The sequence below is a fragment of the Festucalex cinctus genome, chromosome 18 (genome assembly GCF_051991245.1).
Source record: "Festucalex cinctus isolate MCC-2025b chromosome 18, RoL_Fcin_1.0, whole genome shotgun sequence".
Taxonomy (NCBI): domain Eukaryota; kingdom Metazoa; phylum Chordata; class Actinopteri; order Syngnathiformes; family Syngnathidae; genus Festucalex; species Festucalex cinctus.
In genome coordinates, this window is record NC_135428.1 from 11,573,320 (window position 1) to 11,594,285 (window position 20,966).

At 46.4% G+C, this 20,966-nt stretch overlaps 1 protein-coding gene across 6 annotated transcripts; it reads left to right on the forward strand.

Moving 5' to 3' along the window:
* The first annotated feature begins 692 nt into the window (after positions 1–692).
* Positions 693–20,730, forward strand: LOC144006842 (uncharacterized). 6 transcript variants are annotated; one of them, XM_077505910.1, is made up of 29 exons: positions 693–1,270; positions 2,500–2,557; positions 2,979–3,074; positions 3,156–3,209; positions 4,120–4,298; positions 4,430–4,548; positions 4,639–4,707; positions 5,626–5,691; positions 5,781–5,867; positions 6,196–6,351; positions 6,702–6,858; positions 7,114–7,377; positions 8,322–10,251; positions 10,399–10,898; positions 11,679–11,882; positions 12,996–14,165; positions 14,893–15,219; positions 16,111–16,213; positions 16,281–16,429; positions 16,505–16,553; positions 17,661–17,868; positions 18,234–18,259; positions 18,341–18,389; positions 18,473–18,501; positions 19,475–19,595; positions 19,692–19,791; positions 19,862–19,935; positions 20,018–20,132; positions 20,229–20,730. In XM_077505910.1, exons 1-29 carry the CDS (start codon positions 1,167–1,169, stop codon positions 20,314–20,316), a joined length of 6,651 nt encoding a protein of 2,216 aa, XP_077362036.1. In that variant the 5' UTR covers positions 693–1,166; the 3' UTR covers positions 20,317–20,730. The 6 variants fall into 6 exon arrangements, with proteins under 6 accessions (XP_077362036.1, XP_077362032.1, XP_077362035.1 ...); XM_077505909.1 differs by having other exon boundaries at positions 694–1,270; positions 8,322–9,951; positions 10,099–10,898; XM_077505906.1 differs by having other exon boundaries at positions 8,322–10,898.
* The last annotated feature ends 236 nt before the right edge of the window (positions 20,731–20,966 follow it).

The window sequence follows — 20,966 nt, forward strand, 5'->3', positions numbered from 1 at the left end:
TATTCAAGGGACACTTTACATGTTGTAGAGCAGCACAGTGGCGTAGTGGTTCGCACATGGGACTCACATTTGGTTGGCTCTGCGGTGCCCGCCATATTGGATGTGCCCCACAAAAGTTTACGGATGCAACAAAAGAAAGCTGCGACGCCCGCTATGTCGTCACTGTTGCAGGGCTGCCCCATATGTCCAAATATGGTCAGTTTCCAGTTTTTCCACAACGCCATACTAATTATGCTTGGACTCAAACTGTAAAACTCCACCTATTTTCACAAGAAGCCACAAGATTCAAAATCTGGATGTTTTCCAGACGTTAATGAGTTTTGTTGAAAATGGACAATGGTTTAATGTGAAGTTAAGTTGCTTGCAGATTGATTTTTTTCTGATGGAGGGTTTTTTATTATTATTATTTGTATTGCATCACATTTTCACTTAGAAATTATAATTAAACTGTCCTTACAAAATTTACTTGGAATTTCTGAATGAATAAAACTACAATAGTTTTTTTTTTTTTTCCAAGTATAATATTACTCAACATTTTTTCTGTGTAGAATGGAGGGATATTACCTGTTGTTTCCACGAGAGGCCGCCAGACGCAAACAAGACGCGCGTCCTTCCGGAAACTCAAAACAACAAATAAGCAAGCTTTCAACGTTGACGTCACTTATCATTCGCTGGTGGGCGGGGTCAGATGTTTGAGCAACATGCAAAAAAAGTTTCTTTTAAAAAAAATCATGCTTCTCGCGCTGTGTCGGAATCCCTGAGTCACGCCCCGCCCCTCTACGCGGCTGTTCCCGTCAATCATCCTAAAAATAGTCCCCCGCTGTCATCCCGCGTGGACGCGCATCCGCACTTAAGTCAGCGCGGAAACTCCAAAGCCACTTTCAGGCTTGCGGCATACGGCAGAAGGGCGCGTGGCAAGAATAGGATCAAAGTCTGGCGTGGACGTGGAGATTGAAATACTTAACAGCAGTTTGCGTGTTTGTGCGCGTGCGTTTGAAAGTCCACACCAATCGCGGGACAGGACGCGGTCGCGCGCCTCGTGGGACATTCGTGGGACTTCCCGAAGTGTGACTTGATTCCGTCGCTCGGCGCGTGTGCGCGTGCTTGCCACCAGAAGAACTTTAGAGCCGCTTCGACCCACGCGGGTCGTGTTTTGAGTGTCCACGATGACGTCAGTGTGGAAGAGACTTCAGCGTGTTGGCAAAAAAGCTTCCAAGTTTCAGTTTGTTGCGTCCTACCAGGAATTGCTCCTCGAATGCAAAGATAAATGGTGAGTGGACATACACGCGACATACATTTTCTTGATGACAATGTCGTTTCGTGTGTTTCTTTGGCACCTCCGGCAAGGATGGCGGTGAGGGACGCGCGCGTACCCGCGTCAGCTGTCAATGCATCGAGTGATTATTTTAAAATGTTTAGTCGCTCACTTGAATGCAATTAAATTAATTTAAAACACTGAAAATACTTGTACAAAGTATTTCTTAGCACTTGTCACTCTGTGATATGATGTCTCTTTGATGAATCACAAAGACTCGCCAGCACAAGTTTAGGGGGGAAAAAAAAAAAATCATATTTAGGCATACACATCAAAGCATCTCTTTTATGTAACATCTGCGAGCGTAATGCTAACACGTTATTCAAAACACCATAGACAGGCTCACACGTTAGCTTAAGGCGACAACGTCATCATTCAGCTGTTGCGCGACAACCTTTTCAAGTATTTTTGCAATAAACGTTAAATTTGATACCACACAAACAAAAACTATTTTGTCCTGTCGATATTTATCTATTATTAGGCCAGGGACATGTCCGGCTCAGTTAAGCTCAAATTTGGGTGAAAGTGGCCCCTGAATTAAATGGTGTTTGACACCCCTTGCTAATGAGAATTCAAAATCTTTGAGCACAAACAGCTCTGTTCTTCTTACCATTAATTACGCCCAGCGTGGTGCCACAACAACTCACAGTATGTCGCATAAAATTTGCCCCCCAAAAATGCTTAAAAATTCACACAAAACAATGATTGCGTAAAAGATCGCTATGTAGGGAGGTAACAAAGTAACAACAAAGTAGCAGTAATAACAAAGCAGTCATGAACTTTGAACTCACACTTGAGTGTACATGTCTTTCTTTTTTTTTTCCTTCAACAACTTAACATGTTTATGATTAATACATAACACCATTTGCGTGCAAGTTAACAAACAACATAAAACAGCACAAGTGTCAACAGTCGAGTCAATTGTTTTGTATTAAATTGACTTCAAAAAGTTGACAACTGTTGTGTGTTCCAATACACCTCACGCACGCTTATGTCACGTGATGACAGTGCAACTTCCTCTTTCACTTCCTTTATGCCCGTGGACGATCCGGCACACGCCTGTACACAAACGTCAACTGTCCTCATGATCGTCATGAGTTTGTGCCTCAAGATGCTTCTGGAAAGTGTACACACAACATGTCCCATGTACACACAAAACATTGTGTGTTTGTATGTATGTGCAGGCAACCAGACAAGTTGCGTGTGGTTTGGACCAGGAGGAACCGGCGCATGTGCTCCAAGGTGACGCATCTCTGCATGCATAGGACATGTCACAAAAAGAAATATTACAAGTCTAAAGGGTTTTCCCCTTGCATGTAAATCAATAGAAAACAGGAAATGGCTTGAGTGAAGATTTTAGCCTTGATGTCACCACCATAGTTTTGAATGTATGATGTGTCAATTCAAAAGATGTGAAATAAATAGTTGGAGGGAATTCAGACAGTTTACAGAATCGAGGGTTTGGCTAATTTATTGAAATTCCTCAGACACAAGCACCCCCAAACACAACAACTTTTGCCTTGTTTTCATTTCAAATCTGCTAGTGAGTCATGTTCTTTCTGCCACCCGGAATTTCCGTACCTATTGTTTATTAACAATTTGAAAAGGTCTGCACACCTACTAGCCCATAAAGACAGATTCAAGTGTGTGTGTGTGTTTGTAGCTGCACAGTTGGCAGCCCGGAATCAAGAACCCGTACAGAGGGATGGTTCTGTGGCCCGTCCCGGAGAACGTGGACATCTCTGTGACGCTCTTCAAGGTAGCTGGCAGGCTCCAAATTGTGTCAGGTTTGTGGTTGTGGTCATGTTGTGATGTGTGTGTTGTGTTGGCGTGTCTCCAGGAAGCGGGTGCTGAAGCCTTTGAGGACAAAGAGTGGACCTTCGTCATTGAGGGTGTGAGTACTGTATGCGGTGGTTCAGCTTTCAACGTACAGGACAATCATCGGGCACTGTTTTTTTCTTCCTCTGATTGTTCCTCTGCCAGCCACTGGACCAGAAAGCTGTTCCTCTGATTCTTCCTATGACTTGTCACGACTCTTCCCCTGACCGCCAACCGACCATAAAACTCCTTCAGCTTTACCTCTGACTGGTCGTTGACTGTTCTCTGACCATATCTTGGCACGCTACTCATCCAAAACATACCTTGAGCTGTTTCTTTGTCTGCTCTCTGTTGCTGTACCTGTAACTCTTCTTCGGACTCTCCTCGTACAGAACAGTCCTTCAACTGATCCGCGAACTGTTCCTCAGCATGCCACTAACAAGAACCAAGTACCTCAGACTCTTCTTTCTTCGCCCTCCCTGACTTTATTCCTTCAGTGTTTCTATTCATGTTATTAGGACTGTATCTATGACCCTTCCTCTGAATTTTTCTCTGCGTACCTAATCAACTCGATCAGTTGTAACTCTTGGCTCATCCTCAGACTGTTCAGAATTGCCTTCATTGTCACTGACGAGAATATCCCTTCAGCTGTTCCTCTGACTGTTCCTCTGGCTCCTTTGCATACCTCTTGACTAGTTCATGCCGTCAGCTGTTCCTCTGACTGTTCCTCTGGCTCCTTTGCATACCTCTTGACTAGTTCATGCCGTCAGCTGTTCCTCTGACTGTTCCTCTGGCTCCTTTGCATACCTCTTGACTAGTTCATGCCGTCAGCTGTTCCTCTGACTGTTCCTCTGGCTCCTTTGCATACCTCTTGACTAGTTCATGCCGTCAGCTGTTCCTCTGACTGTTCCTCTGGCTCCTTTGCATACCTCTTGACTAGTTCATGCCGTCAGCTGTTCCTCTGACTATAGTGTGTGATCCAACAGGAGTCCAAAGGCCACCGCAAGGTTCTCGCATCTGCTGCCATCAACCTGAAGAATTACGCCAGCGTGACGCCGACGCAGACGGACATCAGGCTGCCGCTCAAGCCGCTGTCCGTCAAAGTGGTGGAGGCGGAGCTCAAGCTGTCGCTGTCCTGCATTTTCGTGCGTGAGGGAAAAGCCACGTGAGTAGTCAAGCGCGGCGTAGTTTAGCTGCACAGAGCTAACGGTAGCTGTGTTTAGCGACAAAGACGTGCAGAGCCTCGCTTACGTTAGCCGAGTACAGCTAAGCTAAGCTAACATTAATTGTGTTTAGCGACGAAGACATGCAGAGCGTCGCCAGCCTGATGAGCGTCAAACCCGACGTGGCCAACATGGAGGACTTCAACGAGAGCGACGAGGATGGCGACGGAAAGTCCGCTAGCGGAGCGGCAGGTAAACTCCAAGGCGTCAAAGCCCTCCCTGCGCTTCTTCCTGTTTCTTTTATCTCACGTCCCGCCTCTTTCTCTCCTCCGGCTGACGCAGCCGTTCCGCGCCCTCTAACAAGGCCCAATCGCCCCGCCCCTCCGCCACCTGAACCCACAAACGTGTCAGGTAGATTCTTGCTATCGCATGCTCACCCCAAACTACGCAAAAATGCGCTGTTCCTCTGACTGTGCCTTGATTCCTTTGGATGATCCTCTGACTGTTCCACTAACAGTTCCTATGACCGATCTTCTGACCGTTCCTCAGTCGACCCGCCATAATCCTTTGGCTGTTCTTGTGAATGCTCCCTCTTCCTGTGACTCTTCCTCTAACTGTTTATTTAGCTCTTCTGTAGCTCCGTTATGAAATTGTTTGACTCTTCCTCTGCCTGTTCTTTTGAATGGATCTCTTGCTGTTCTTCACCTGACTGTTCAACTAACTGTTCCTTCGTTGTTTAGACAGCTCCCTTGACTGTTCCGTAAACTGTTCCTCTGACTGCTCTTGTGACTGCTCCTCTGACTGTTCCTGTGACTTGAGTCAGAACATACCGGTGGCTGCCATTCCTGTTGAACAAACAAAACATGATATGTCTTCCTTACCTTTATTTCCATCTTCCCTCTCGTTGTTTTTCCCTGATCGTTCATCTATCAATCATCCATCAATCATCCATCAATCATCCAAGGGGACGGTCCACCCAACCCCACCCAGCCCCCCAGGACCCCGCCCCCCTCGCACTCCTCCTGTGCCATGCCCCTCCCCCTCATCACTCCACCGCCGCCTCCCCCACTGCTGCCTGCCATCTTTCAAGGAAAAGGTAGCATGGAGGCTGGCGTGCTCAGACTCACAAACATTGACTCATTCCCTACCACTTACGCACTATATGCCAAGTTTGCTAAATTAGACCTTGGTATGTCTTAAAATGTACACTTAAGTCCCCCCCCAAAAAATCCAAAACTGAAAGTCAGTGCTGTTTTAGGCTGCGTTTGCTTGTCGTTTTGTTCATTTTTTTTCATATCTTCTCCTTACGCATGCTGGCCTCCCCTTTAGCTGCCGCGTCATACCAGTCGCGCCCCCCTGTGGTCCAAACTTCAGCTAACGTCAGCGGTGTGTCAGGTAGGTGTCATGGCGGCGGAGGGGACCTTTCCGGTAACATACTCCGTCCTCTCACTTTGCAGGCATGTTTCATTTTTTGTGTCCTCTAGGTGGCGCTCAAGTTTTCAAAGCTCAAGTGGTAGAGTCGGTGGGCCGCCCCGCATCCCCTTCACCCTTTGCCAGCGACACTCAATCGGGTGAGTTATCTCACTGCAGTGTGACAGTCAAGCCAAAGTGAATTTACACATGTAACTACGGTCAACATGCACAACTTTTACATAGCTTAAGACCTGTTTGTTTTTAAACTTTCATTTAGGTAAAATAGATGCTAATTGGGAAATAGAAATGTCATTATTCCCCTGTAAAAAAAGATCCGAAAATAGATTTTATTCTCCTCTGTCCTCCTTTTCATTCAAATGTTGTCTTTTTATATCACACAAAGTAATCAAAATATTATGTAAACAAGTAATTTGCATCTTACCAAAAATCCCAAGTGTTGTTCTTATTTTTTTCTCTCTCCCTCAGTGCCACCCTCTGCCCCTCCTCCCGCTGGTGACATCGTCGCTGTGCCACTACTGAGTCGTCCGGACCTGGACGCCCTTTGTGAGACTGCTGCACCGGCGCTTCGCCCACCCCTGCCGCAGGCTTCCCTCCCTCCTTCAGCCAGTAGCCCGCCTGCAGGTACAACCTCACAAACAAACTACCACCATGATGACAACATTAAAACATAGTAGCATAGCGGTGTTTACAGCTGAGCACTTCCGTCTCTCGTCGATGGCGACGCCCACCTGATAGTAGCCTATCAATAACCGTTGTGGCGGCTGACTTAACTTGGCTTGGCTGGCTCCCCGTTAACAGTTACATTTGCAGCAAGATGGTTTCAAGACTCCATCAAAATATGTCTTTAAATTCTAATTGTATTCCCACAAATTCATGTTTATTCCCATGGAAGATGTCCAGTTTTGAGAAACTCTGGAATTTTGTCAACCCTCGTTAGCTTCCTCATCACAAGTCTTTTTGTTCTTACGCAGGCACCATGGCCGAGGTGGTGGCATCATCTGTTGCCACGGAGACGACACCAAGCGCAAGCCAAAGTACAACGGCTGCCCATGACATCCCCTCATCTGGACGACCAGTCACAATGCACGACTCTAAGATGGCCAACCTGGAGGAGCTAGTGAGGGGCAGGTGGGGCCATAAAAATACACACGCACACACACCCCCACACACGCACACATACACCGAGTGTGAGCTCCATCCTGGTTCTGTGCTTAGCGCCCAAGCTAACACCATGCTAACAAAAAAGTGTTTGTGAGCTGACCTGCCCCCTGCTGGACGTTCCATACGCATTTTGCTTTGGCCTGCACCCGCCTGGGCAGCCTCCCTTCAGTCAAACAAAGGTAGTGCAAGTCAAACCTGATCAGCGCCTTTTATGTCCCCCAGTCCCGGCCAATTACAATCAGAGCTGATCATAGCCCCGCCCCCTCCGTGGCCCTTTTCCTGCTGCGAAAGCTCCGCCCCCCAGCGGCCTTCCACCAGCGTCCTGGCAGCTTTTATCACCCCCAAGCAAACCCGTCTCCACGGCGACGAGGAGGCCGACGACCTCCGTCGCTGTGTGGAGGCGGGACGAGAAACGCTACACGATGTCGGCATTGGGACGCGCGGGAGCCAATCGGGAGGCTTCTTTGTGGAGCAGGACTCGGGCGGGTGAGTTTGAGTTGTGGGGGATTAAAAAGGAGGATGAAGAGGTATGGAAGCGATCAATATAAGGGGAGGAGAGATAGACAAGAAAGAAAGAAAGAAAGAAAGAAAGAAAGAAAGAAAGAAAGAAAGAAAGAAAGAAAGAAAGAAAGGAGATGAGGAATGGAAAACAAAAGGAAGCGAAGATGAATGAGATGATGAATGGAAGAGAAAAGGGAGTAAGATGAGTTAAAGAGAAGAGTAGTGAAAGCAGTGCAAGGAGAGGTCAGAGGAGAAAGAAAAAGAGAAGTGGAAGGGAAGTGAGATGAGGAATGAAAGAAAGGGAGAAGAAAGAAGGAGGGAGGAGAAATTTAAGAAGAGGAAAGGATGATGAAGGGTAATGAGGAGAAGATTGGAGGAGATAAATAATAAAAGAGGAGGAAAAGAAGTGGATGAATCAAAGGAAAGGAGGAAAGAAGAACAACATAAAAAATAAGTATAAAAGCAGAGAAGCAGAGTGGACTGAAATATAGATGGAGGAAGATAAACAGAAAGAAGAGATACGAAGTTCGAGTGAGGAGAAAGAAAAGATAAAGAAAATGGAGGTGCATAGAGTCAGAGGAGAGAGATATTTGCGGAGAAAAAGAAAACCTGAATGAAGAAAAAGAAAACCTGGGAAGTCGTCAAATAAGAGGAAGGAGGTGAGAGAAAGGGAGGAAGAGGAGAGAAAGGAGAGAAGGAATTGAAAGAAAGGGAAGGAGAGCAAGGTAAAGAGGTGGAAAAGGAGCGCGTAGCGGAATGCAAGAGTGTGGGGAGGAAACTAATGAGAGGAACAAACAGAAAAAATAATAGATAAGGGAGAGGAGTAGGACAGGAAGGGGAGCAGAGAAGGAGTGGGGGAGAAAGAAAGGAGGAAAAAGGAGGGAGGAGAGAAAGAGAAGGTTAAGCCATGTTCTCTTTCTCCTCTGCAGCCTGCTGAAGGAGCCTTCCACTAGGTTATCTGCCCTGGATGAGGAGGGAGAAGCGACGCAAGAGGAGCAGGACCAGAAAGAGCAGGAAGAGAAGGAGAGGAAGCGGAGGCAACATGAGGAAGAGAAGAGGAGACTGCTGGAGGTGGAGAAGAGGCGACTCTTCCAGGAGCAGGAGGAGCTGAGGAAGCTGAAGGAGAGGAGGAGACACGAGGAGGAGAGGCTCCTCCAGGAGAAGCGAGAGCGGGATGACAGATTGTGCCAAGAGGAGGAGAGAAGGAGGAAGCGAGATAAGGAGGTGAAAGAAGCCAGGAGAAGAGAGGAGGAGAGGAGACTCCGGCAGGTTCACGAGGAGGAAGCCAGACTCATGAGGATGAGAAAGGAAGAGGAGGAAAGGAGGATGAAGGAGGAGCAGCGGCGGAGGCGGGAGGAGGAGACACGACAGATGTTGCAACAAGAGGAGGAGGAGAGGAAACGCTTACGAGGGCAAGAACAGGACGTGGAGAGGAGGAAGAAGCGGGGGAGAGAGGAGGAAGCAGAAGAGGGAAAAAAGAGGAAGGATGAGGAGGAGAAAATGGTGGCACAGGCTCAAGGATTGAGGGAGGAGAAAGACAGGAGGCAAGAAGAGATGGAGGAGAAAAAGAAGGAAGAAAAGCAAAAAATGCAAGAGGAGAGACAGGAGGTACAGCGAGTCAAGGAGGTGAAAGAGAGGGAGCTGCAGAGATTGAGGGATGAGAGCGAAAGGATGAAGAGGGAGGAAGAGGAGAGGAGAAGGAAAGCAGAGGAAGAGGAGAGAAAGAGGATGGAAGAAGAGGAGAGAGTAAAGGAGAATGAGATTCAAAGACTGAGAGTTGAGAAGCAAAAGATGGAGCAGAAGAAAATTGAGGAGGAGAGGCGGAGGAGAGACGAAATAAAGAAAGAGGAAGATGAGAGGAAGAGGAGGGATGAGAAGGAGATGGAAGAGCAGAGATTGAGGGGTGAGAAAGAAAGGATGGAGCAGAATAAAAAGGAGGAAGAGGAGAGAAAGAGAAGGCGTGAAGAGGAGGAGAGGATCAAGGTGGAAAAGGAGCGAGAGATGGAAAGATTGAGAGAGGAGAGAGAAAGGATGGAGAAAAAGAAGGAAGAAGAGAGAAAAGTGAGGGACGAGGAGGAGGCGAGGAAGAAGGCAGAGGATGAGAAAATGAGGAGAGAGGAGGAAGAGCAGAGAGTCTTAGAGGAGAAGGAGGTGCAGAGATTGAGGGAGGAGAAAGAAAGGAACGAGAGGAAAAAAGAGGAAAGAAAGAAAAAGGAGGAAGAGGAGCAAAAGAGGAGAAAAGAAGAGGAGCAGAGACTAAAGGAGGAGAAGGAGGCGCAGAACTTGAGGGAGGAGAAAGAAAGAATGGAGAGCAAAAAAAGGAAAGAAGAGGAGAGGAAGAAAGAGGAGGAACAAAAGAGAAAGGAGGATGAAGAGCAAAAGAGGAGGGATGAAGAGCAGAGACTAAAGGAGGAGAAGGAGGTGCAGAGATTGCAGGAGGAGAAAGAAAGGATGGAGAGCAAAAAAAGGGCAGAAGAGGAGAGGAAGAAAGAGGAACGAAAGAGAAAGGATGAGGAGCAAAAGAGGAGGGATGAAGAGGAGCAGAGACGAAAGGAGGAGGTGCAGAGATTGAGGGAGGAGAAGGAAAGAATGGAGAGCAAAAAAAGGGAGGAAGAGGAGAGGAAGAAGGAGGAGGAACAAAAGAGAAAGGAGGATGAGGAGCGAAAGAGGAGGGATGAAGAGGAGCAGAGACAAAAGGAGGAGAAGGAGGTGCAGAGATTGAGGGAGGAGAAGGAAAGAATCGAGAGCAAAAAAAGGGAGGAAGAGGAGAGGAAGGAGGAGGAGGAACAAAAGAGAAAGGAGGATGAGGAGCGAAAGAGGAGGGATGAAGAGGAGCAGAGACTAAAGGAGGAGAAGGAGGTGCAGAGATTGAGGGAGGAGAAGGAAAGAATGGAGAGCAAAAAAAGGGAGGAAGAGGAGAGGAAGGAGGAGGAGGAACAAAAGAGAAAGGAGGATGAGGAGCGAAAGAGGAGGGATGAAGAGGAGCAGAGACGAAAGGAGGAGGAGGTGCAGAGATTGAGGGAGGAGAAGGAAAGAATGGAGAGCAAAAAAAGGGAGGAAGAGGAGAGGAAGAAGGAGGAACAAAAGAGAAAGGAGGATGAGGAGCGAAAGAGGAGGGATGAAGAGGAGCAGAGAGTTAAGGAGGAGATGCACAAATTGATGGAGGAGGAAGAGAACAGGAAGAAAAAGGAAGAGCGAAAGAAAGCTGAGGATCTGGAGAGAAAGAGGAGAGATGATGATGAGAGAGCAAAGGTGGAAAAGGAGAGAGAGAGGCTAAGATTGAGGGAGGAGAAAGAGAGGAAGGAAGAAGAGAAGAGAAAGGAAGAGGAGGAAGAGGAGAGGAGATGTCAAGAAGAGGAGAGGGTGAAGATGCAAGTGGCGAAAGAGATGCAAAGGTTAAAGGAGGAGAAAGACATGAAGGGGCAGGAAGAGGAGAGCAGAATGAGCAGCTGCCTTACAGATCCAAGTCTCAGTCAATCAGAAGAGACGCGGGTAGCCAATCAAGGGTGAGTTTCTCCTTGTTGTCACCACTGATGACCCCTTGCACGTGTGTGTGTGTTTGTATTTTTGATACATTATGATACCCATATTCCCGGTTTAACTATCATTGGGGGGACCGACTTGTCCTTGTGAGGACATTTTGGTTGGGCCCGACTACTCCAGACCGCTTTTTGACGGTCAAGAATTGGTTTTAGAGTTTGAGTCTGAATTGGATTTTGGTTGGGGTTAGGGTAAGGGTTAGGTAGACCTCTACGAACACTTCATAACATTCTAGATATGTTCTGGAAAGTTCTACAAATACTGGACAGTTCTACACACATGCCCCGGAAAGCTCTAAAAACACTCTGGGAAGGTCTAGAGACTCTCTGGGAAGTTCCAGGAATGCTGGCAAGACTTAGGGATGCCCTGGGAAGTTCTCAAAAGAAGGAGATTCTAGTCATGCACCATGGAAAGTGGTTGAAACACTGGAAATTTGTAGAAACTCCAGAAAGTTGCTGAATGGTCTGGAAAGCTCTTTAAATGCTGTAAACTTGTAGTAATGCTCTGGAACGTTATAGAACTCTGGAAAGTGGTAGGGGCACACTGGGAAGAAAACTAGAAACAATCAGGAAAGTTCTAGTTGACACAAGTCCCACCTTTCTGCCCAGAGAACGCTAGCTTTGTGCAGAGGAGGACATCTCAGTATTTAATGGTCTTCTTCCTGTCCGTCATTTTGTCTGTTTAGTAGTCTTACAAAGTTCTGGTTCTGGTTTGTCTTGTGAGAACTTCTCCTTTATCTTTGACAGTGAAAGTTCTGAGGTGGACGCTCCTGTTGGGCCTATCATAGCCAAGGCCACGCCTCCTTGTTCTCCCGCTGTATCAGCAGTTGAAGATGCTAAAGCAGACGATGCGTCAAATTTGGCAGGCCGGGAGACTTCAACACTTGCAATGCAGATGTCAACAGCTGAGGGGGAGCGAGAGGACCAGGCTGAGGATCATGTGGCACGGAGGTGAGTGTTGAACTGGTGCTTGAACCACCAAGCCATATAAATAACTTCCTTGACAATCATGCCACGTTTTTGTGGTTCAATAAAAGTAAATACAGTATGCAGTTTTCTGTGGCGTGCAGTGGACCTTTGAATGTATTTTCACGCCGCAATTCAGGAATTTGTTTTTTGGCCCAAATCAAATAATACCCTGTAAAATGATCATCAAAGTCATTTTTCTGTATTAGCGCAATCCATCATGTAATATACAGTCAAACCTCGGTTTTCGAACGCTTCTGTTCTCGACCAAATCGGTTTTCGACCATAAAATTAGAGAATTTTATGTCTCAGAACTCGTCCAAAAAATCGGCTCTCGAACTGAAAAAAAGCCGAGCGTACCTGAACGCGACTCACTCGCCGAGTGGAGAAAAGGCTACAAAGCTGTCTATTCCTTAAATCTGATATGTTCAACTTTAACTGCGTAACTGAGATGAATCCTAATTTTTATAATTTGTAGTCTGTTCATTGGAAAGCGAGTTCAGGTGACACAACTTACCCTCGCGTTCGTGCGTGTGGCCGCTTGAACAGAATCATCTTCGCCAGCAGCGATAGCAGCAGGAAGTCTGGCGCGAGCGTGTGAGTCAATGACTGGTGGGTCCTGTTGTCCGTATTTCTTGTCTGTAACCTTCTTGCCAGAATCAGCTATAGCTTGTTCCTTCTAAAATGTTTGTTACGAATGTTTGGGCGGTGTTTCCTCATCCGCACGTTACCACATACTACTCGTAAGTTGATGTTGCGCTGCTAAGCCCGAAACCGGAAGTGTCACCATTTGGTTTCACAATAAGAGCACATACCGGAAGTGATGTTCTAAATGACGCTAGCTTAACTGCGTTAATTTAATTTGTGTGAATTGTTTCGGATTTCGAACAATTCGCTTTTGGAACAGCCTTCTGGAACGGATTATGTTCGAAAGCCGAGGTTTGACTGTATTTCATCATCTAAGTTTGTCTGTTCTAACTTCATGGCACTGTGTGATGTGACAGTGATGTAATCACGTGACTACAAGGGGGTCATGTGGCTGAGCTTCCAGGACCTGGATCCAGCTGACCCTTTATGACGTTTTGTTTTGTCCTGTAGCAAGGTGGCAGTGGCTGAAGACAACCAGCAAAGTTCTGACGGTTCACTGGAGGTCCAATTAAACCATGTGGTGGACCCGTCAACCCGGGTTGTGTCCTCAGGTCACTACGCAGTTCCTGAACCAGAGCCCGGCCCCGTAGACGTATCACAGCTCAGTCTGGTCGCTAGGCTGCGTCTCGCCGCCAAGGAACAGGAGGAGGAACGAGAGGAGAAGAGGAGGAGGGAAGAAGAGAAGGAGGAGGAGGAGGAAAGAGAGAAGAAGAGGAAGGAAGAAGAAGGAAGGCAGGAGGAAGAGAAGAAGAGGGAGGAGGAGGAGGAGGAGGAAAAGAGGAGGGAAGAAGAAAGGAGAGCGGAGGAAGGGACAAACGAAGGAAAAGAGAAACAACAGCAGAAGAGTGGGGAAGAAGGAAAGAAGGCAGAAGAGGAGGAGGAAGAGATAGAGGAAAGAAAGACGGTGAATAGAGAGGAGAAGGAAGCAGGTGACGAACATAAAATGAAGAGAAGAGTGAGAGGAGGAGGACAAAAGGAGGTGAAGCGCAGCCAGGAGAAGAAACGACAACACTATCAGGAAGTCATCAGCGGCCAATCAGAGACTGAGCCACCTCTCAAGGAGGCGGAGCTTGATGACATTGCATATGAGGAGGAGAAGCGTGTAGATGACGATGAAGAGCATGGCACGACACACCTCACACCATCTGAGATCAGAAATCCTGCTGATCTTGGTCTTCCTGCTCCTCCTGGTCTTCCCAGTACTCTCAGTTCTCTTGGTCATCCTGGTCATTCAAGTCTTTCTGATTCTCTTGGTCTTTCTGGTCATCTTGGTTCTAATAGTCTTCCTAGTCCTCCTGGTACTCTCAGCTCTCTTGGTCCACTTGGTCATCTAGGTTCTTCTAGACTTTGTAGTCCTCTTGGTTCTCTCAATTCTTTTGGCGCCCCTGCTGATTCTACTCATCGCAGTCCTCCTGCTCATCTTAGTTCTCCGATTCCTCCTGGTCCTGCTGTTGATATTGCTCATCCTGGTCCCCCTTGCCTTCCTGGTACTCCTGGTCTAGACTCATTTGTTCATCCGGAGGCTGGTGCTGATGTGGAGGAGGTGGAGTTTGAGCCAGGTCACGAGGATTTGGGCTCCATATGGTTGGCTGAGCTCTACATGGGGGGGCGCACAGGAGGGTGAGTGGGGGGGGGGGGGGGGGGGGGGGGTCAGCGGGGTTAAGTGAGTGGCGTCTGCTCTGCGTGATGGCCTGCCTGCATGAACATTGGCATGCAGAGACCCTGGACCCCCACAATTGGAATGAGACCGGCTGCAAAAAATTGATTGTAATTTCCAATATTAATAGTTTAAACCATTAAACCAGACAAAATTGATTATAAGAATGTTAATATTTATACTGTAAACCAAAGCCCGTTGTATGAACGCCAGATCATACAATAATACAGGCGTATTTGCTCTCCTCAGTGGGAACAAACACTGCTGGATGACAATTGGGGACCTTCTCTGCCTCTTCTTCCTGCTCTTAACTCATTCACTCCCAAAGACTTATTTATACGTTTTTTAGGTTTTTGCTTGCTAGAGTTTTTGTATGAAGGCTTTGATGCAGTTTCTGACCTGAAGTGGAAGCTTAAAGCGATGGTAGTTATTAAAAAAAAAAAAAAAAAAAAGTGTGCTTCATCTGTTTCATTAATGAAAAAAAAACAACAACTTAAAAACGTGTAAATACGTCTTTGGGAGTGAATGAGTTAATTACGCTGCATGTGTTCCAGTTGAGCTCAGTGCTGCCTTGTAGCACAGCGTGGTACTACACCGGCTGCACGCAATTTTAACTTCTGCATACTGTAAAAAAATAAATAAATCGAGAAGAGCATTTGATGAGCTTGTCAAACGTTTTCTTCACTGCAGACCGTCTGCCCGCCATCATGACAATGATGATGTCAGACAAAATGTCACCTGCGAAGATAAACGTGTCAGCGTCCAGCGTGGTCCGGACGCCGTGTCCCAGCGAGAAGATCCAAAAGCAAGCCCACTTCGCTTGGACCATGCGACCAAGCAGCAACACCTACAGGAGGAAGAGCGTCTCCTATTGGACAAAATCCAGGTGATGGCGTTGGACAAGCCTCCCAACGACAGGAAGCTCCTGGTTCCCGTCCCGGGCGAGATTCTAGATGCGGAGTCAGACGGCGCACGGCAGCTGGCCGAGCAGCCGCAGAGGTCGCCGGGAGACAGCGTGTAAGTTACCGTGACGACATCATGACACATACACAACCTCAAGATGAGCGGCTGCATGAGAGAATGAAGATGAGGAGAATGTTCATGCATTATAAGAAAGATAAGAATGATGAAAATGAAAATAAGGATGATCATGAGAATGATGACGGTCAGGATGAAGATGATAATGATCATGAAGATGAGGATTGTATGATGATGATGATGATGATAATGATGACGAAGATGAGGATCACAAGGATGATGATGTAGATGGGCATGATGATGAAGATGAGGACGATCATGAGAATTATAATGATGTTAAAGGTTAGAATGAAGAAGATGATGAAGATGACAATGATGAAAATGATAAGGATGAAGATGAGGATGTTAATGATGAAGATGATGATGATGGGAATGATAAGGATGAGGATGATGAGAATGATAAGGATGAAGATGACGATGTGAAGAATGATGATGATGATGACGGGAATGATAAGGATGAAGATGAGGATGTTGACGGTGAGGATGACCATGACGATGATGAGAATGATAAGGATGAAGATGAGGATGTTAAGAATGATGAGGATGATGACGGGAATGATAAGGATGAAGATGAGGATGATGATGTTGACGATGAGGATGTGCATGACGATGATGAGAATGATAAGGATGAAGATGATAATGTTGCGACGATGTTGACAATAAGTATGAAGATGTGGATTTTGACAGTAAGGCTATAATGATGACAACATTGAAGATGAAGATGAGGATGGTGATGACGATGTTGAGAATGATAAGGCGATGATGAAGATGAGGTTAACAACGATGGGGGTGATGATGCGGATTATGAGGACCATGCTGTTGCTTGAAGATGAGGTTGATGATGATGATCATGATCTTCATCCGCGTCAGGCCTTCGGAGCGATGCAGTGTCACCGGTCGCCATGATAACAGCAGCGCTGGGCCAATCAGAGAGGAGGCTGACGGAAAGGACGACGGCGGTGACGGCGGCGAGGTAAACGCAAACGCAGCAGCAACAGCGAGTCAAACGCTAACATGCTAACGTGTTCGACCTCCGGCAGGGCCTGGTCACCTCCAGCCAGTCTCTGCTGCAGTGGTGCCAGGAGGTGACGGCTGGCTACGCGGGGGTCAAGGTCACCGACTTCAGCGCTTCCTGGAAGAACGGCCTGGCCTTCTGTGCCCTCCTGCATCACTTCCACCCCGACCTCATGTAACGCTACACCTGTCAATCACTCAACCATTCGCTGCCGTTCTGTCACGCACCATCCTCGTTTTGTCCCTTCAGAGATTTTCAGGAGTTGAAAGGTCACGAGATGGAACTGAACAACAAGAAGGTGAGTGGCCTCAGTACTGATGATGTCATCATTGCGGGTCAGGGCTCATTGCACACTGATGCCATTCAGCACCCAAAAAAACATTTGGCAATCCAAGAAGAACAAGTAAGGAGCGATGTTCAAATAGTGGCACAATTTTTAAAAATCTCCTAATATATAAAAAAAATAATAATAATAATTTTTTTTTAATGTATTTAAACTTTTTTTCATGTGATGATATTCCGCAGTATTTTCTTGAAAAATTAACAAAAAATATGGCAATTTTTCCTTTTTGTGTATTTCTTGAAATAAACTTTACTCATATAAGATTAACCTTTGTTTTAGTTTATTTTGACTACAAGTTTTTTTCTTAAAAAAAAAAAAGGCATAATAATACAAAATGTTTGTTTTTAAGGGGATACTTGACTCATTGAGCCATTTTCAGCAGTACAAAGTTAATATTTTGTTATATATATTAGGTGGTAACTTCATTATTTTTCATGTACAATTAATACCTTTAAAAAGTAATTCTTCTACTTTTAACTTGACTGATGATGACATCACCTGTGCTGAGGAAGTAGGTAACGACCAATCATGGCTCAGTTTACTGACTAAACCAAGAAAACAGGTGAGCACAGGTGATGTCGTCATCAGTCAACAGCAAGTACAATTACTTTTTAAAGGTATTAATTGTACATACAAAATAATGAAGTTATCAAATTCAATCTGAACAAAATATGAACTTTTCACTGATGCAAATTGTTCAATGACTTAAGTATTCCTTTACTTCTATTTAGTTACATTTTGTATTCAACTTTTACAAATTGTTTGTGTACATGTACACTGTATGCATATTTGAAGTGAATCATTTAAGTTCTTTTGGAAATATCTTAGCGCAGTGGAATTTTGATGACTACTCAGGCCTGCTGCAAAACGTGCGGATGATTTCAGTTGCTACTTTGTGCCAAAACTTTATTAGCACAAGCAAATTGCAACAGCACAAGTGCGCTAAACAAGCATCTCAGAGTTGCGTTCAAGGGCCACCAACAAAACGGGACGTCTCAAACTCATCAATGAGATAAGCGCCATGACAACATGGCATGATTTGACTTGGCCTTTCCCCCCCAGGCCTTCGCCGCCTTGGTGTCTGTGGGCGTGCCACGCCTCCTGGAGCCGGCTGACATGGTTGGTGTTCCGGACCGCCTCATGGTGATGACGTACGCCAGTCAGCTGCGGAGTCATTTCACGCACGTCCGGAGCCACGCCGACGACGCGCCGGGCGAGGGAGGAGCCGCCTTGCTGGTCCCGCCGCCGAGAGCCAAGAGGCCGCTTAAAGGTTAGTCTACTCTGAAGAAATCCAATCATGCAGTTCGCAATGTGGTTTTGGCACCATCTTGTGGCATCTTCGCGCTAAAGTCGGCCCAAGACCAACCAGAAAGTGCAAGTAGTGTTTTGCCGCCATCTACAGACAATTATAAAGCTTTTAATTGGGGTGTCAATAACTAACAGGGGTTGACTGTACTGTATATTGAAACGGCCAAATGTTCAACCAAACCATCTTGTTTGCTGGTTTGCTAGCATAATGCTAACGTATCATGTGAGACCATAAACAGGCTAATGCAGGTTAGCATTGATAGTTAAATTGTTCGATTTCAGCACTCGAGAGTGTTCATGTGTTGTTGCGCTTCTTATTCCTTGCAGAAGAGGCCACGCCTCCTGTTCCACAGGTGAGCTCCACACGCCCTCTCCTTTCATCCTCTTCTTCCTCTTCTTCTTTCGGTGTGACTCGTGTTTGATGTTGTGTTCAGGGTGATGGTGAACTCATCGGTGCGTCTGCAGGACGCGCACAGGTACAAGGTCAGAACCTCAAGTCACACACACACACACAGGAAAGGGCTTCGTCTGTTTCACTATGTGTGTGTGTATGTTTGTTTGTGCAGAGTCCCAGCAAGCCAAAGAAGAAGACATGGTCAGTTTGTTTGTTTCCTTCCTTCCTTCCTTCCTTCCTTCCTTCCTTCCTTCCTTCCTTCCTTCCTTCCTTCCTTCCTTCCTTTACTTAAATCCTTCATTTCCTCCTCACATCAAATCTTCCTTCCTTACTTCCATTACTTATATCCTTCCTCCTTTCTTTCCTTTCCTTTCATTTCATTTCCTTTCCTTCATTGTTCCTTTCTTCCTTTGTTCCTTCCTTTCTTTATTTCTCATGTCCAGCCTTCCTTCCTCCTTTCCAACTTCCTCACTTACTTCTTTTCCTTCCTTCCTTCCTTCCTTCCTTCCTTCCTTCCTTCCTTCCTTCCTTCCTTCCTTCCTTCCTTCCTTCCTTCATTTCCTCCTCAAATTCAACCTTCCTCCTTCCTTTCTCCTTACCAACTTCCTCACTTACTTCTTTTCCTTCCTTCCTTCCTTCCTTCCTTCCTTCATTTCCTCCTCAAATTCAACCTTCCTCCTTCCTTTCTCCTTACCAACTTCCTCACTTCCTTCCTTTCCTTCCTTCCATTACTTCCTTCCTTCATTTCCTCCTCACATCAAACCTTCCTTCCTTACTTCCATTACTTATATCCTTCCTCCTTTCTTTCCTTTCCTTCCTTCATTGTTCCTTTCTTCCTTTGTTCCTTATTATTATTTATTCCTCATGTTCAATCTTCCTTCCTCCTTTCCAACTTCCTCACTTACTTCTTTTCCTTCCTTCCTCTCTTCCTTCCTTCATTCCTTGCTTCCTTCATTTCCTCCTCACATTCAACCTTCCTCCTTCCTTTCTCCTTACCAACTTCCTCACTTCCTTCCTTCCTTCCTTGCTTCCTTCCTTCTATTACTTAAATCCTTCCTTCCTTCATTTCCTCCTCACATCCAACCTTCCCTCCTTCCTTCCTCCTTTCCAACTTCCTCACTTCCTTCCTCTCCATCCTTCCCTGTTTCCATGTTTGTGCGCGTATCGTGGTCAGTGTGTTCCGGACACGAGTCAGTACGTGCTGAGGGAGATGGCAGCGTTGGAGGTGGAGCAAAAGCACATAGACAGCAGGGCGGGGGTGGTAGAGCGACGCCTCAGGAGCCTAATGGAAAGCGGTGTGGCACCCACAAACACACACACAAACACACACGCACATGGCGCACGCGCAAGTGTGCACAACTTGAGGGGTGTGTGTACATGTGACACAACAGGAAGCGACCGCGCTGAGGAGGAGCGTCTGATCCAGGAGTGGTTCACGCTGGTCAACAAGAAGAACGCCTTGATACGAAGACAAGACCACCTAGAATTGCTGTAGGTCACATGATCACGACGATGATGATGTTGATGATGATGATAATGGTGGTGGTGATGATGACGACAGGCAGGAGGAGCAGGACCTGGAGAGACGCTTCGAGCTGCTGAACCAAGAGCTGCGAGTCTCGATGGCCGTCGAAGGTGAGCCGAGCGCCCTGGCGCCGCTCGCCTCGTGTCATGTGACCCTTCTGAGCACGCGTGCGTTCATGTGTGTGCACTGCAGACTGGCAGAAGACGCACGCCCAGCGAGAGCGTGAGCAGATCCTCCTGCATCAGCTGGTGGCGCTGGTCAACAAGCGCGATGATGTCATCAGAAACATGGACGCCAAGGAGCGAGGGTACGTGCGTGGCAAACCACTTTCAGCATGCACACACACACACACACACACACATCATGGGGTGTGCGTGTGTGTGTGGGGTTGTGTGTGTTGCAGGGCACTGGAAGAGGACGAACGTCTGGAGCGCGGCCTGGCGCTGAGGAGGAGGAAGTACAGCGACAAGGACAAGTGTGTCCTGCAGTGAAACGCATACATGTGTGTGCAACTGCTGTTTGTTTATTTATTTGCGTGTTGATTGGTTTTTTTGTTTTGTTTTTTGTGGCAAGAGTGTGTTTTAAAGAAACGTTGACGACGAGCTGGACTCAGCATGGCGGCTGTCAAAATTGTCAAGCCTCCACCCCTTGACTCACAAAAACAGCGTTGTCATATGGAGTGTAAAGTGTAAAATTAATGCTTTTATTATATGTTCTTTTTTGTTAAATTTTCTAGTATTATGATTTTTTTTAATTTATTTTAATGAGACTAGATTTGACTTGACGAGACAAATATGACGTCACCATCCAGCAGGGGGCGCAGCCAAGGTTGTTACACCAAGATGACTTATTATAATGATTTTTATTATTGTGATAATAATAAATTCTTATAATAACTCTTCCAATTCCGTTTGTAGAGCATTTTGTAGTGGCCAAGAGGGGGCGCCACACACTGTGCCTCACTATGTTTCACACAAACTGTTGCGCGGCTTGAAATGATGAACGCTTTACTGGTGGTCTGAGGTTTCTTTTTACTGCCTTTTTTTGGCTCATACACAAACTGTTTACAACGTAATAGCAAGAAAATAAACATGACGCCATCAGTCATACACGTTGAGCATAACCAGAAGCGATTAATTTA